The 17417-nt window shown below is 41.7% G+C and overlaps 2 protein-coding genes across 7 annotated transcripts in view; both read right to left on the bottom strand.

Annotated features, from left to right (window-relative positions):
• The window catches only part of LOC115193641 (echinoderm microtubule-associated protein-like 6), a 123614-nt gene extending 120878 nt beyond the window's left edge, over positions 1 to 2736 (bottom strand). For 4 of the 5 annotated variants that reach the window (XM_029752481.1, XM_029752483.1, XM_029752482.1 and 1 more), the window contains exon 1: positions 1461 to 2736. In XM_029752481.1, coding sequence (XP_029608341.1) covers positions 1461 to 1657 — 197 coding nt within the window. In that variant the 5' untranslated portion in view covers positions 1658 to 2736. The remainder of the gene's footprint in view (positions 1 to 1460) is intronic. The other variant, XM_029752485.1, reaches the window with a different exon arrangement.
• A 5422-nt stretch (positions 2737 to 8158) lies between these two features.
• The window catches only part of LOC115193640 (spectrin beta chain, non-erythrocytic 1), a 133847-nt gene continuing 124588 nt past the window's right edge, over positions 8159 to 17417 (bottom strand). Inside the window, exons 31-34 of one of the 2 annotated variants that reach the window (XM_029752479.1) lie at positions 15593 to 15795; positions 10399 to 10572; positions 10234 to 10276; positions 8159 to 10061 (exon numbers count right to left, since the gene is read on the bottom strand). In XM_029752479.1, coding sequence (XP_029608339.1) covers positions 9858 to 10061; positions 10234 to 10276; positions 10399 to 10572; positions 15593 to 15795 — 624 coding nt within the window. In that variant the 3' untranslated portion in view covers positions 8159 to 9857. The remainder of the gene's footprint in view (positions 10062 to 10233; positions 10277 to 10398; positions 10573 to 15592; positions 15796 to 17417) is intronic. The other variant, XM_029752480.1, reaches the window with a different exon arrangement.

Below are 17417 nucleotides of genomic sequence, written 5' to 3'. Positions count from 1 at the left end.
ACAGTACTGGGCTCAATCCAAACAGCACTGGGCTCAATCCAAACAGCATTGTGCTCAATAGCAACCAGCTCCCCATCTGCGCTGTCAGCTCATGGTCTCTTAAAATACTCTAGTTGCATACAGAACTAAGAAATTAACACTTCACACATCCCCCAGCCTCAACCCCTCTCCAGGATGTGCTTTACAGGGGGCACTGCTACCATACTTGCAGGTATGCAAGGGATACAAGAGCTTTAAAGGGGCTTTTTGGCTCTTGAATACCTTGGAGTGAGGAGCTGTGGACCATCTCCGTGCTTTCAAATCAGCATGGTTGACTCGAAAAAGCAAGGAGCTGTCCAATAAACGGTGGTGCTGAAATAGCTGTTTTGACATAAGTAGACAGTCGTGATGTAGACAGTCGTGATGCAGACAGTCGTGAAGTAGACTATCGTGATACAGTCAGTCGAGATGCAGTCAGTCGTGATGTAGACAGTCATGATGCAGTCAGTCGTGATGCAGTAAGTCGTGATACAGACAGTCGTGATACAGACAGTCGTGATGCAGTCAGTCGTGATGTAGACAGTCGTGATGCAGTCAGTCGTGATGCAGTCAGTCGTGATGCAGTCAGTCGTGATGCAGACAGTCGTGATGCAGTCAGTCGTGATACAGACAGTCGTGATGCAGTCAGTCGTGATGCAGTCAGTCGTGATGCAGTCAGTCGTGATGCAGTCAGTCGTGATGCAGACAGTCGTGATGCAGACAGTCGTGATGCAGACAGTCGTGATGTAGACAGTCGTGATGCAGACAGTCGTGATGCAGACAGTCGTGATGCAGTCAGTCGTGATGTAGACAGTCGTGATCGAGACAGTCATGATCGAGACAGTCGTGATCGAGACAGTCGTGATGCAGTCAGTCGTGATGCAGACAGTCGTGATGTAGACAGTCGTGATCGAGACAGTCGTGATCGAGACAGTCGTGATGTAGTCAGTCGTGATGTAGACAGTCGTGATGCAGACAGTCGTGATGCAGTCAGTCGCGATGCAGACAGTCGTGATGTAGACAGTCGTGATGCAGACAGTCGTGATGCAGACAGTCGTGAGAGATATAAGGAAAGGCATAGTACAAATAGTAGCCCAATGACCTCTGTGAATAGAATTATTGCAACGACTCCCTCACTAGTACACATAGCCTCTCTGGACAGGATACACATTACATCTGCACAGTGAAGGCTCACAAGGGACAGAGCAACACTGGAGTGATGCCATGCATGAATTTACTGCTTTAATTAAGAGATTCATTGAGATTATTTTAGATTAAATAAAATGTGTGATTTTGACGATATGCTAATGAGAGGACAATGTTATGTTTTAAATGGATATTCTACGAAAGTATACATTTTTCAATTGTGCGAATTTTGTTCGCACTTTACGCACAGACTTCGTGGTGTTGTTTTAAAGGCTACTGTGTGTAGTAACACTCACCTTATAATGTCATCGTTGTGGCCCAGGTAAAACTTCTGAGTGTGTTCTCTGGTATTGTAAACCACGCCGACGCCAGCCACGAAATAGACCACTTCTTTGCCGGCGGTGTAGTACAGGTTGTTTCGGCATTGATGCCCCCTGTACCCGTAGATCCATTCTAATCTCAGTTGGCATTGCGGAGCAGTCCGATCCGCCATGATATCTGACAGCTTGTTTGTTTAGTGAATTATTCCACCCTACAGTAGGCTGCACCACAACCACGGATCACTGACATGCACGTGCAAACCGTATGAGTCCCTCACTGATTAAATTAGAAAAATCCTAACAGATGACATTTTCCTATATGTAGCCTATCATAAACAGCTTCATTCCCGCATCCTACAGCAGATGTGCACATTGCGTTTTGAGGAAACACCAGCAATGACAGATACACCTCAGGACCATTCATCATTTTTGCCTTTAGACACGGTGTTGCCTGAATTGTTACTATGTTAGCCTACTCTAATTTAGATTGTGGATTAATTCATTATTTTCGTCATAAAAATATTTTTGTAATCTTTTCCCATGTCTTACAAAAGTTAATTTACTCCACTAAATAACATTACATTGCTTTTTTAGCCATTTAAAATTGGTTCCTTTTCAAATGACAACGAAAACAGAGGAACTGGCCAAATAAACAAACAGCAAATGAACACAACTGCTGGAGGATTCGGCTGCTGCTGAAATATAATCCGCACACTAATCCTTAACCGTAACATCAGCCATAGTTACTACGGTTTTATATATTTCTCAAGACAATAACTAACAAATAAACATTTCAAAGCAAACAAACATGTAGAAAATAGGCCGAACATGCAATGTCTCTTCCATTCACAAATATGGTTGGAGTAAATCCGAGAATCGAACAATTGTGAGGAATTACGGATTTTCACGGCAAATCACTCTGACAGAGTACAACCTGTCTTGACAGCCACAGCTGGTTCGCCGCTGTCAGTTCGAAGACGCCCCAAAAGGAAAATTCTCTGCTAACTTCCGTGCAGAGGCAAACAATCTATGGGCTTCCAAACACAGCCGCTCACCGCGCGACTCCACGGTATCTCCCGCATCTCACATGGATGGATGAAAGTAAGGATTCCGGGCACCGAGCGAAAGAAGCCTACTCATATGGGCGAATGGCAGGCGATGCCTTTGATAAACCGGGGTGGAAAGCTGAGCGGAGGTCTAGCACTGTGTTATTCATTGCATATTAATATTAATGTAGTAACGTAATGGAGACTTTCCCCATCAAGTACTTAAACGTAATATTTTTTAGAATAGCCTCTCTCTGGTTTCGAAGAGCTAGTAACCACAACACCCTGCAAGCCACCCCTGCACTGCCACCGACGTTGAGCGGCTAGCTGCACAGGTTTATGGGTATTGATGTGTTTATGGCTGAGGCATTCCCTCTCTCACTATTTCTCGTTGGTCCAAAACATTCAAAACTACAACTACCAGTCAGCAATGCTAAAGCGCTGTCCAAGGTCTTGAAGACCTACAGATGAAAAATACATCTGTTAGGTATGAAAACAGAATGGCAGCTTCCACGATCAGCAATAATTGAGTCAATTAATATGAGTGAAATGTACTTTAATTTAATCATTAATATTGTAGGCCCTAATTAAAATAAAGAGATTAGACCAATAGGAACTGACTGAATCGAATAGCAACTGATATTTTTAGATTTTTTTTGTGACAAGTTCGATGGTAGATGATTGACCCGAAACTAAATGGGATGTAATAATTTTGCCTGAATCATATTCATATTTTGATTTGTCAAATTTGAGAGAGTTGAACCAAAGGGAGAGTCTTTAACTCATATGTGATACAGATGCATTCTAGAACTGAATATCTCTTGTATCCATGGATCTCCAATCAGAACACCAGTACATTTTCTGTAAAGGGTCGAACAACCATAAACCCTTACTGATTATTAAGTTCCTCTTTGACTGATCCTCTGTACACTAATATCCTTGCATACTTTTACATTTACATTTTACTCATTTAGCAGATGTTTTTATCCAGAGCGACTTCGAGTGCATTCATCTTAAGAAAGCTAGGTGGGTGGGTGTATAGTACAAGAAGTATTCTAGATGGAAACTGGACTCTTGGGACTGATGTGTAGAACTTTCTCAAAGGCTAAATGCTAAGTAGAGCATGCCATTGCCAGCCCCTTGAACAGCACTGCAGGGTGACAGACTTCACTGGAGAGCCAGTGCAATCTACCATGCCATTCAACTGGGCCTCCTGTAGGGCTCTCTGTGATTATGTTGCATGTGAGAGGAGTTGGCTGGCTGAGTTCATATTCTTCTAGTCGTATTCACATAGACCTTGGGAGAATCTCAAGCGTCCTCTCTCCTCGCCTCCTTATCAACACCCTTTGGAGGAGAAGGTCAGAAGGGAAGGGACCTCTGGCTCTCACATCCAATAGATTTTGAAAAGGAGGTGAGGAGAGAGGATGCGTGAGTATGCAATTGAGATTCTCCCCTTGAATGACAACTCCCATGGGACTCTAGCAGCCTACCTATTTCTCACCATAGCAACTGCTTGGGGTTTGAATCTCTGCTCCACCCAGCCAAGCCTGTTGTCAGAGAGCCAACTCCTCTGACATGTGTTGCCATCAAACCTGGCTTCAAATAATATTTTGGGTATTTCAATTACTTTCAGAGACATTTGGAATTGAGTATTTAAATAGGTAGGTGAATATTGGAATGTATTTAAAAATTCTAAAATACTCTGACTCAAATACATTCCTGTGCATTTAACCAAGGTACAGTTGAAGTCGGAAGTTTACATACACCTTAGCCAAAGACATTTAAACTCAGTTCCTGACATTTCCTGACAATTCCTGACATTTAATCCTAGTAAAAATTCCCTGTTTTAGGACAGTTAGGGTCACCACTTTATTTTAAAGAATGTGAAATGTCAGAATAATAGTAGAGAGAATAATTTATTTCAGCTTTTATTTCTTTCATCACATTCCCAGTGGGTCAGAAGTTACATACACTCAATTAGTACTTGGTAGCATTGCCTTTAAATTGTTTAACTTGGGTCAAACATTTCAGGTAGCCTTCCACAAGCTTCCCACAGTTGGGTGAAGTTTGGCCCATTCCTCCTGACAGAGTTGGTGTAACTAAGTCAGGTTTGTAGGCCTCCTTGCTCGCACACACTTTTTTCAGTTCTGCCCACAAATTTTCTATGGGATTGAGATCAGCGCTTTGAGATGGCCACTCCAATACCTTGACTTTGTTGTCCTTAAGACATTTTGCCACAACTTTGGAAGTATGCTTGGGGTCAAGCTTTAACTTCCTGACTGATGTCTTGAGATGCTGCTTCAATATATCCACATAATTTTCCTTCCTAATGATGCCATCTATTTTGTGAAGTGCACCAGTCCCTCCTGCAGCAAAGCACCCCCACAACATGATGCTGCCACCACCGTGCTTCACGGTTGGGATGGTGTTCTTCGGCTTGCAGGCCTCCGACCTTTTTCCTCCAAACATAATGATGGTCATTATGGTCAAACAGTTCTATTTTTGTTTCATCATACCAGAGGACATTTCTCCAAAAAGTACGATCTTTGTCCCCATGTGTAGTTGCAAACCGTAGTTTGGCTTTTTTATGGCGGTTTTGGAGCAGTGGCTTCTTCCTTGCTGAGTGGCCTTTCAGGTTATGTCAAAAGGACTTGTTTTACTGTGGATATAGATACTTTTGTACCTGTTTCCTCCAGCATCTTCACAAGGTCCTTTGCTGTTGTTCTGGGAATGATTTGCACTTTGTTCACCAAAGTACATTCATCTCTAGGAGACAGAACGCGTCTCCTTCCTGAGCGGTATGACGGCTGCGTGGTCCCATGGTGTTTATACTTGCGTACTATTGTTTGTACAGATGAACGTGGTACCTTCAGGCATTTGGAAAATGCTCCCAAGGATGAACCAGGCTTGTGGAGGTCTACAATTTTTTTTCTGAGGTCTTGGCTGATTTATTTTCATTTTGCCATGATGTCAAGCAAAGAGGCACTGAGTTTGAAGGTAGGCCTTGAAATACATCCACAAGTACACCTCCAATTGACTAAAATTATGTCAATTAGCCTATCAGAAGCTTCTAAAGCCATGACATAATTTTCTGGAATTTTCCAAGCTGTTTAAAGGCACAGTCAACTTAGTGTATGTAAACTTCCAACCCACTGGAATTGTGATACAGTGAATTAATTATAAGTGAAATAATCTGTCTGTAAACAATTGTTGGAAAAATTACTTGTGTCACGCACAAAGTAGATGTCCTAACCGACTTGCCAAAACTATAGTTGGTTAACAAGAAATTTGTGGAGTGGTTGAAAAACTAGTTTTAATGACTCCAACATAAGTGTATGTAAAGTTCCGACTTCAACTGTATTTGAAAATAGTATTTGAAATAAGTATTTGAAAATACTTTCAAGTAGTAGGCTATTTATAAGAAATTATTTGTAAATACTTTCAAATACTTCCAGTAGAAGTCATTGATTTAGGCCACATTATTTGAAAACACTAAAATACACAGAAAATAAGTATTTAAATAACAAATACTGAAATACGTTCATTTGAACCCAGGTCTGGTTGCCATACACACCATATATCATGGATGAGTGATAGAGGAGAATGAATGATAGAGAAGTAGGTTAAAGCAAAAACAGAACTGGCTATACTCAGACCATTGCTATGCTCCACCTAGCCTAACCATGGCAACAGAATAAGCTGATATATCAGTGCCAAGCCTAATCCAGCTAAGACAACTGTTCATGTTGTCATGGTGCTGGGAGTGAGTCAAATGTTACTTTGTTATAATACATCAGCCCTCCCTTAATCATCTAACCAGGGCATGCTGCTGGGTGAAAGTATGTAGTAATAAGATAGGTTCTGTGGTTTTATTTCATGCACTGTAAAAAATACAGTAATGTTTGCGTGCAATCAAGTATCTAGTTTTAAGTACCAGACAAGACAACGGTCTTATTTGGATCCCCATTAGCTTTTAGCAGAAGCAGCAGCTACTCTTCCTGGGGTTCTAACCTCATACTCTTTGTGACTAGAAAAATAACAAATACTACTGACGCACAAAGTAATTGCGAGTCACTGCTTGAATTAATGCAGTGGAGAATTTGTTTCAAACTGTATTGATTTGTTGACCCCAGATATCTGGTTGTCAGGGTTGATAGAATAGAGCAGTGGCTCTCAAACTTTCTCATGAGAAATTGACCGTTCTTCTGTGACCCAAATTAAGAGTGTGTGATTATAGATGTATTCTCATAACTCGTGACCCACCTCTCACACGTTTAAGAAACCCTGGAATAAACCCATCTATTCTAAACAAAAATATAAGTGCAAGATTTAAAGTGTTGGTCCTATGTTTCATAAGCTGAAATAAAATATCCCAGAAATGTTCCATACGGACAAGAAACGTATTTCTCTAAAATGCTGTGCACAAATTTGTTTACATTCCTGTTAGTGAGCATTTCTCCTTTGCCAATATAATCCATCCATTAATATTTCCAAGAGTTCCAATACACTGGTACTCTTGTGCCCTCTTGTGATAGAAATTCTGAAGGAACATTACTGCTCTCTCCCAATTAGAGAGACAGGGAGCATAGTCCACCTCATAATCTCAATGAAATATATCCCACGCTCCTGTCCCCTCAGGTTGGCTGTTAGATTGCAGAGTACTCACCTCTGAGTAAAGGGGGTTACTTTGATAGCCAAATTACAACCTGTAAACACTGAGTCTTCTTTGTGGCCTCCTTCCTTTCATGGCCATTGGTATGAAAGGACGTCTAAATTAAAAGCAACATGGTTAACCCATGGTCTGATTATTTTACCGCACCATTTTCATCATAGGGGATTCTCCTACCTACAGCCCACCCTACATAGTCTTGCAAAGTCAAACACGTTATTCTTACATTTGTTTGGAGGACAGGCTTCAATTTACCCAAATGACTTGACAAACCTAATTGGTCGGCAGTGCTGATGTTTCTGGAGGGGCTAGAAGTGGTTAATTAAATGAACAGCAGGCCATCTGTAATCCCTATACTCCATGCCTTCTTACCCTCTAAACCGTTTGACCAAACTGGTGCCCATAGTAGTCTTATGTCTCATATCAGAACAAATTAAAATAACATCTTTGTATTCTTCCATTGATATATTGTTTAGCTTTCTGCTGACCTCTTTTCAAGGCGCCAAGTGTCTGGGAATGAGATTAGTTTTCTGAAGAAATGTTAAACACTGGGGCTGCAACATCTCCATTCGGCCACTAGATGGTGCACAGGCAATTGTGAAAGGGAACCAAGAATTGAGTGACCCAACAATACCGAGAGTTAGGGACAGTCAGAAAATTCTATATTGCCTAAATGAGGTGAAAGTGAAGAGGACACATAGGACTTAGTATTCCATAACTTTCATTGCTTATCTGTTGTGTTTAAAAACAGAAATGTAATTACTCATTAACATGTTGTTACATAGTAATGTCTCTAATTGCTTAGTAATAGCATTGAGCGTTTTTTGTAATGAATAATAAGTGGTTGCACCTAATGAGACATGTCATTAAAATGTATTAAATCGTATTGAAGCTGTAATGACAACTAGAATAGTTTCTGATTTGGTGTGAAGCTGTCGTACTGAAAACTCAGACAGATGTCATCTTAAAAGCAATTTAATGGTTTTGCACATATTTAACAGAGAGGGTAAAAGTTTACTGGTGCAGATCCATCTACCTGTGATCTTGGTCCATATTAAACTACATAACTAGAGAACCTGCTATGGCAAACAAGCTCTCCCATCATGGCATTGTTGATTGTGCAATATGAAGAAATATTTCATTACAATAGTTAGTGACAGATAAATGCACACTATTTATCAAATAGCCAGAGATTTTAGCAAAAATGATCATATGCAGTGCTATAGCCAACAAGCAAGCAACCGTTTTTCCATGACATGACTTATTCCAGTAAATGCATTAGAATTCACTTTTCCACTTAACAACAATGCTTAAAGTGTTTATTGTATTGTACATACATTTTTATGCTCAATACATTTTAAACATACATAATGCAACTCAAATATGTAGGAAAACAAATTTTAAAAAGGACAGAATAATGTTTTCAAAAATTACAGAAATAAACCCTCTGTGTTCTAGTTCTTCATGGATATCCAACATTCTGACTGGTCTTAGCAATTTATTGAGCCGGAGTAGTATATGATAACATTGTACAAAAAAACATGACTGAAACTTAAAGGAAAACTCCACCCAAAAACTATATTTTGGTATTTATTTCATTAGTCCACAGTTGATAAAGTCCCAAAATGTTTTGCATGTCAGCAGTCAAGTTTGATAATATTGGCCTTTCAAGAAGCACATTGTCACTTGCCACATCATCATGATGATGTGTTTTGCATGAACATTATGATGTGGCAAGCGACACTTTTGCAGTGTTCAAAACAACTCGGAAATCTCTGACTTCCGACTTCAGTGCATTTAAGACAACTGGGAAGTCCCCCCCCCAAAAAAAGAAGAGCTCCGACTGGGAAAAATAGTTTTGAACGTCATCTAGCCTCTTTCTAGAGTTCCGACTTTCCGAAGATCAACGAAGTCATGAGCTGACTTCATATTTTTCTGAGTTCCCAGTTGTCTTGAACGTACCATTTGCTTCTTGAAAGTCCAATATCTTGAACCGATATGACAGAAATTTGTCACAGTGATGGAGAATATTAACCCCCGTCTTTTCATCCAAATGAATGTGTTATACTAAGTTTAGGGGATAAAATGAGACTATATTGAAGCTTATAATGTTTGTAGAGCTTATTATTAGTAAGTGAAAGTTTTTTAAAAGTTTGCTATAGACAAGTTATACACACAGTTCAAAGCACCGCTGACTTTGCTTTTCAACTCAGAAGAATGTCATCTTTCAAAGATAGCCTCAAAAAACTGAGGCCAGACCCTAGAAACTACATACTGTTACAAAAAGAACGGGGGAAAAAACAATCAAAGCAACAAGTGAAAAGCACAGGGATGAGAAAGCAGGAAAACAGAGAGAAAATACAAAGAAATCTTAACTGGAAACCCTGTCTTGTTTTTCAGCGGTGAATTATGGATGGTTTACAATGGCAGCTGCCCAAAGCATCATATCTACCTTAACATAATTTTTCACCTTTTTTTGTTTGTTCCTTATCTTAAAAAAGAAAATGGCATACTGTATTTGACCTCTGAGCCCAGCTGTAGGATTGTTAGGCACAGAGTGTGGAGTTTTGGCTCTGAGCTTGCATGCTGGAGTCTGGCTTTAAGAGGAAGAGGAGCAGGGGAGAGAAGAGGAATGGCATTGGGGGGCTGAGGAGGGGTCTATTTCTTTTTGCTGAAAAGGCTGAAGCGCTTTTCTTTGTCCTTCTCACGCTTGCCAGGGCTGGACTCAGTTGCCAGGGCGACAGAGGCGGGCAGGGTCTGGGCTCGGCTGGAGGTGGGGGTGCTATGGCTGCTGGGGGTCATCTCTGTCTTATCAGAGGACGCAGCGCTGGAGATGGCTTGCATCCACGAGTTCATCTCCTCCTGCGGCCCAGACAAGGATTTATCAGGACAGACATCACAGATCATACCAATACATCCAAATTCAGACACCCACGCCATCCACATGGAGACAAGGACTGAAGATAGTAAACAACATTCACAGGAAGAACGTCACTCACATACACTGTACGAATTTATAGCTAAACAAACTTACATCATCGTTGGCTTGGAAGAGATACTCATTGCCATCTGTAGCTCTGTAAAAGGAAAATAAAAACTGTTGAGTACTAAGTCCAGCGTACTACTGGCTACAGTATGCAAGACCTCATCTTCTGATAATGCAAGACACAGAGGGAGCTATTCACTAAGTAGTGCTCACTTCAGTTTGAACACATGTTTCTTCTTCTTGTAGTCGAGGGCGACCTCACACGCAGCATCCTTCAGGCTGATGGGGATCTGGTTGTGGTAAGGGATCCCCTGGCTGGCACTCTTATGGTCTTTGTAGAAGCCCATCTCCCGGTTGTTGATCACGCAATACACATTGTGCCAGGATCTGAAACACCATAGACAAAAAGTTGTCAGTGCAGTGCCGGCAAAATAATTAGTCAGGAATGTACACTATATATACACAAAAGTATGTGGACATCCCTTAAAATTAGTGGATTCAGCTAGTTCAGCCACACCCTTGCAAACAGGTGTATAAAATCGAGCACACAGCCATGCAATCTCCATAGACAAACATAGACAATAGAATGACTTTACTGAAGAGCTCAGTGACTTTCAACGTGGCACCGTCATTGGATGCCACATTCCCAACAAGTCAGTTCGGCAAATTTGTGCCCTGCTAGAGCTGCTCCGGTCAACTAAGTGCTGTTATTGTGAAGTGGAAACGTCTAGGCGCACCATGGCTCAGCCGCGAAGTGGTAGGCCACAAGTTCACAGAATGGGAATGCCGAATGCAGAAGCGCATATGCCATAAAAATAGTCTGTCCTCAGTTGCAACACTCACTAGCGACTTCCAAACTGCCTCGAAGCAACGTCAGCACAAGAACTGTTTGTCGGGAGCGTCATAAAATGGGTTTCCATGGCCGAGCAGCTGCACACAAGCCTAAGTTCACCATGCACAACGTCAAGCGTCAGCTGGAGTGGTGTAAAGCTCACCGCCATTGGACTCTGAAGCAGTGGAAACGCATTCTCTGGAGTGATGAATCAAGCTTCACCATCTGGCAGTCTGACTGACAGATCTGGGTTTGGAGGATGCCAGGAGAACACTACCTGCCCAAATGCATAATGCCAACTGTAAAGTTTGGTGGAGGAATAATGACCTGAGGATGTTTTTCATGGTTTCTTAGTTCCAGTGAAGGGAAATATTAACGCTACAGCATACAATGGCATTCTAGACGATTCTGCGCTTCCAACTTTGTGGCAACAGTTTGGGGAAGGACCTTTCCTGTTTGAGCATGACAATGCCCCCCATGCACAAAGTGAGGTCCATACAGAAATGGATTGTCAAGATTGGTGTGGAAGAACTTGAATGGCCTGCACAGAGCCCTAACCTCAACCCCATCGAACACCTTTGGGATGAACTGCGAGCCACACCTAACTCCCCCAACCTCACAGATGCTCTTGTTGCTGAATGGAAGCAAGTCTCCACAGCAATGTTCCAACATCTAGTTCAAAGCCTTCTCAGAAGAGTGGAGGCTGTTAAAGCAGCAAAGGGGGGACCAACTCCATATTAATGTGCATGATTTTGAAATTAGATGTTCGACGAGCAGGTGTCCACGTACACTACCGTTCAAAACTTTGGGGTCACTTAGAAATGTCCTTGTTTTTGAAAGAACAGCACATTTTTTGTCCATTAAAATAACATCAAATTGATCAGAAATACAGTGTAGACATGTTAACGTTGTAAATTACTATTGTAGCTGGAAACAGCAGATTTTTTATGCAATATCTACATAGACGAGTTTCAGAAGAAAGATCTTTGTTTCTGGACATTTTGAGCCTGTAATCGAACCCACAAATGCTGATGCTCCACATACTAAACTAGTCTAAAGAAGGCCAGATTTACTGCTTCTTAAATCAGAACAACAGTTTTCAGCTGTGCTAACATAATTGCAAAAGGGTTTTCTAATGATCAATTAGCCTTGTAAAATTATAAACTTGGATTAGCTAACACAACGTGCCATTGGAACACAGGAGTGATGGTCACTGATAATGGGCCTCTGTAGGTATTCTATAAAAATTTAAAAAAAAATCAGTTTCCAGCTACAATAGTAATTTACAACAATGTCGACACTGTATTTCTGATCAATTTGATGTTATTTTAAAATGGACAAAAAATGGGATCTTCTAACAAAAACAAGGACATTTCTAAGTGACCCCAAACTTTGAACGGTAGTGTACTTTTGGTCATGTAGTGTATTTGGCTGTATGTTCATGTGAAATACAGTGCTTCCGGAAAGTATTCAGACCCCTTCCCTTTTTCCACATTGTTACGTCACAGTCTTATTTTAAAATGGATTAAACAGTTTTTTTTACCCCTCATCAATACCACAATGACAAAGCAAAAACAGATTTAGACATTTACGCCAATTTATTACACATAAAAAAACGGAATTATTACAATTACATGAGTAAAGGGTCTGAATACTTAGTACTTTGTTGAAGCACCTTTGGCAGTGACTACAGCCTCGAGTCTTCTTGGGTATGACGCTACAAGCTTGGCACACCTGTATTTGGGGAGTTTCTCCAATTCTTCTCTGCAGATCCTCTCAAGCTGTGTCAGGTTGGATGGGGAGCGTTGCTGCACAGTTATTTTCAGGTCTCTCCAGAGATGTTTGATCGGGTTCAAGCCCGGGCTCTGGTTGGGCCACTCAAGGACATTCAGAGACTTGTCCCCAAAGCCACTCCTGCGTTGTCTTGGCTATGTGCTTAAGGTCATTGTACGGTTGGAAGGTGAACCCCAGTCTGAGATCCTGAGCAGGTTTTCATCAAGGATCTCTGTACTTTGCTCCGTTCATCTTTCCCTCGATCCTGACTAGTCTCCCAGTCCCTGCCGCTGAAAAAAATCCCCACAGCATGATGCTGCCACCACCATGCATCACCGTAGGGATGGTGCCAGGTTTCCTCCAGACGTGACACTTTGCATTCAGGCCAAAGAGTTCAATCATGGTTTCATCAAAGCAGAGAATCTTGTTTCTCATGATGAGAGTCTTTAGGTGCCTTTTGGCAAACTCCAAGCGGGCTGTCATGTGCCTTTTACTGAGGAGTGGCTTCTGTCTGGCCACTCTACCATAAAAGCCTGATTGGGGGAGTGCTGCAGAGATGGTTGTCCTTCCGGAAGGTTATCCCATCTCCACAGAGGAAGGCCCTTCTCCCCCGATTGCTCATTTTGGCTGGGTGGCCAGCTCTAGGAAGAGTCTTGGTGGTTTGAAACTTCTTCCATTTAAGAATGATGGAGCCCACTGTTCTTGGGGACCTTCAATACTGCAGACATTTTTTGGTACCCTTCCCCAGATCTGTGCCTTGACACAATCCTGTCCTCTCGGAGCTCTATGGACAATTCCTTCCACTCCATGGCTTGGTTTTTGCTCTGACATGTACTGTCAACTGTGGGACCTTACATAGACAGGTGTGTGCGCCTTTCCAAATCATGTCCAATTAATTGAATTTACCACAGGGGGACTCCAATCAAATTGTAGAAACAACTCAAGGATGATCATGGAAAAAGGATGCACCTGAGCTCAATTTCAAGTCTCATAGCTTAATACTTATGTAAATAAGATATTTTATTTTATTTTCGCTTTGTCATTTTTTTATTTATTTATTATGTGGTATTGTGTGTAGATTGATGAGTTTTTTTATTTTATTTAATCCATTTTATAATAAGGCTCTAACATAACAAAATGAGGAAAAGGTCAAGGGGTCTAAATACCTTCCCGAATGCACTGTATGTATGTACAGTTGAAGTCGGAAGTTTACATACATCTTAGCCAAATACATTTATACTCAGTTTTTCACAATTCCTGACCTTAATCCTAGTAAAAAAATGCCCTGTTTTAGGTCATTTAGGATCACCACTTTATTTTAAGAATGTGAAATATCAGAATAATAGTAGAGAGAATAATTTATTTTAGCTTTTATTTCTTTCATCACATTCCTAGTGGGTCAGAAGTTTACATACACTCAATTAGTATTTGGTAGCATTGCCTTTAAATTGTTTAACTTGGGTCAAACATTTCAGGTAGCCTTCCACAAGCTTCCCACAGTAATTTGGGTGAATTTTGGCCCATTCCTCCTGACAGAGCTGGTGTAACTAAGTCAGGTTTGTAGGCCTCCTTGCTCGCACACACTTTTTCAGTTCTGCCCACAAATTTCCTATGGGATTGAGGTCAGGGCGTTGTGATGGCCATTCCAATACCTTGACTTTGACCAAGACATTTTGCCAGAACTTTGGAAGTATGCTTGGGGTCATTGTCCATTTGGAAGACCCATTTGCGACCAAGCTTTAACTTCCTGACTGATGTCTTCAATGCTGCTTCAATATATCCACACAATATTCCTGCCTCACGATGCCATCTATTTTGTGAAGTGCACCAGTCCCTCCTGCAGCAAAGCACCCCCACAACATGATGCTGCCACCCCCGTGCTTCACGGTTGGGATAGTGTTCTTCGGCTTGCAAGCCTCCCCCTTTTTCCTCCAAACATAATGATGGTCATTATGGCCAAACAATTCTATTTTTGTTTCATCAGACCAGAGGACATTTCTCCAAAAAGTACGATCTTTGTCCCCATGTGCAGTTGCAAACCGTAGTCTGTTTTTTATGGCGGTTTTGGAGCAGTGGCTTCTTCCTTGCTGAGCGGCCTTTCAGGTTATGTCGATATAGTACTCGTTTTACTGTAGAAATAGATACTTTTGTACCGGTTTCCCCAGCATCTTCACAAGGTCCTTTGCTGTTGTTCTGGGAGTGATTTGCACTTTTCGCACACCAAAGTACGTTCATCTCTAGGAGACAGAACGCGTCTCCTTCCTTAGTGGTATGACGGCTGCGTGGTCCCACGGTGTTTATACTTGCGTACTATTGTTTGTACAGATGGACGTGCTATCTTCAGGCGTTTGAAAATTGCTGCCAAGGATGAACCAGATTTGTGGAGGTCTACAATTTTTTTTCCTGAGGTCTTGGCTGATTTATTTTGATTTTCACCTGATGTCAAGCAAAGAGGCACTGAGTTTGAAGGTAGGCCTTGAAATACATCCACAGGTACAACTCCAGTTGACTCAAATTATGTCAATTAGCCTATTTTCCAAGCTGTTTAAAGGCACAGTCAACTTAGTGTATGTACACTTCTGAACTACTGGAATAGTGATAGTGAATTATAAGTGAAATAATCTGTCTGTAAACAATTGTTGGAAAAATTACTTGTGTCATGCACAAAGTAGATGTCCTAACCAACTTGCCAAAACTATAGTTTGTTAACAAGAAATTTGTGGAGTGGTTGAAAAACGAGTTTTAATGACTTCAACCTAAGTGTATGTAAACTTCCGACTTCAACTGTATCTGTGTGTGTACCTGCTGGATGCCTTCTTGTTGTGACCCTCCCACTCATGTTTGCGGTGCAGGTAGCCTTCCATCTGGTTGGCTGGGGCTGAGTCCTGGGACTTGGCCGGGAGTGTGGCAGCCTGGCTGGGCTTGACCTTGCGTGCTTCACTGGGCGACCCGCCTGGGCTGGGCTCCTCCACTCCATTAACGATGTCACTTTCCTCTCCGTTGTCCTGTCAGAAACAAGTATTAGAGAAGGCTGGGGCTAGACAACACACACAGTGGAGCTGGAAGTCAGAGAGTTGGATAAAGCTTCATGCAGGATGGAGGCTGTGTAGAAACATTCAGTATGTTCCCTTTGATTGCTATATGACAACATGGCTTTAAGACAAGTATAGTTAAGTTGAAAGTGGTTCTCTCTACAACTATTGTACTGTAAATGAGAAATAAATATTTTATCACAATGTGTCTCCACATTTCCATTTGATGAGGAAAAGAGCCTTTGGATAGGTATCTGTATAAACCAAAACAATGCCATTACACCAGCCTCAAATTGGCAATGTGGTGTGCCTCTATTTCACAATTATAGCCCAGCTTCATCATACGATGGCACACACTGAACCCCATAGCCGAGTCACCTCTGAGTGACTGTGCTATCCTCACGTCATATCTCAATCTTTGTATCACCCACAGTGTTGCGACTTTGTCTATGTGTAACTTTTGTTCCCCATATGTGTTTCTGTGCTCCGTATAGGTCCTCAGCTCCATATAGGTCCTCAGCTCTTAGAGTTCAGTGCCTGAGGTGAAACTCTAATCAAGTATTTAACTGCATCTGTCTCTTTCTGACTGTTCTCTCTAACCCGCTCACTGGATCTCTCCAACTTTCTCTCTGACATCAAGTGCCCTCTATTTGAGACTTGATTTGTGACTTTTACTCTAACTTGACTCTCCAACGACTCAATCTGACTGATTCACAATGAACCTCTCTGCCTCCATCTTTTTTTACATGTTTTATTTCACCTTTATTTAACTATTCAAGTCAGTTAAGAACTAATTCTTATTTACAATGACGGCCTACCCCGGCCAAACCCAGACGATGCTGGGCCAATTGTGCGCCGCCCTATGGAACTCCCAATCACGGCCGGATGTGATGCAGCCTGGATTCAAACCAGGTACTACAGTGACACCTCTTGCACTGAGATGCAGTGTCTTAGACCACTGCGCCACTTGGGAGCCCATATCTGACTCTAGACGAACAGCCGTCTGATATGAGGTTACACTAACAGTTTTCGATTCACTCTCACCTGCAGTGACTCACTGTTTGACAAACTCAAATTCCGATAATCTAAGCTTGGTTAGAGGGAGACGCTTGCAAATGCAGTAAAAATCTGTAAGCCAACTCAGTCAACCTTTATATAGATTCTGAGAAAAGCTGAGCCACTACTGATCTAGAAGAGCGTTGGATTATGGGATTGATTATAGTGGGACCGGGGTCCAGCTGAGACAGCAAGAGAGAGCATTTCAAAGACATGCACAGATCAGAGGTTAGGACATAGAAAGGGAGCGAAAAGGAGGGAAAGACCAAACCAAAATCCCAAACAATAACACATTGTTTGAACTCATTATTGACATTTGTTTCATTATTGTAAAGTGAAGGGGAAGGCAAAATTGGCCAGTTAAAAGATTATTTCACAACACACCCACTCCAACTCATTACCCATTACTGAGCTCTTCAAGGCTGGACCAATCGTGGATACTTTTACTGAGAGCTTGCCAGGCGATGGACAAATCCTCGATGCTTATACAGAGATCCTGCCATTGGCTGGACCAATACTGGACATGGACTGCATCGCTG

Source organism: Salmo trutta, chromosome 5 (assembly GCF_901001165.1).
Source record: "Salmo trutta chromosome 5, fSalTru1.1, whole genome shotgun sequence".
Taxonomy (NCBI): domain Eukaryota; kingdom Metazoa; phylum Chordata; class Actinopteri; order Salmoniformes; family Salmonidae; genus Salmo; species Salmo trutta.
Note: the sequence above shows the minus strand (reverse complement) of the source record. Positions and strands in the feature narration are given on the sequence as shown.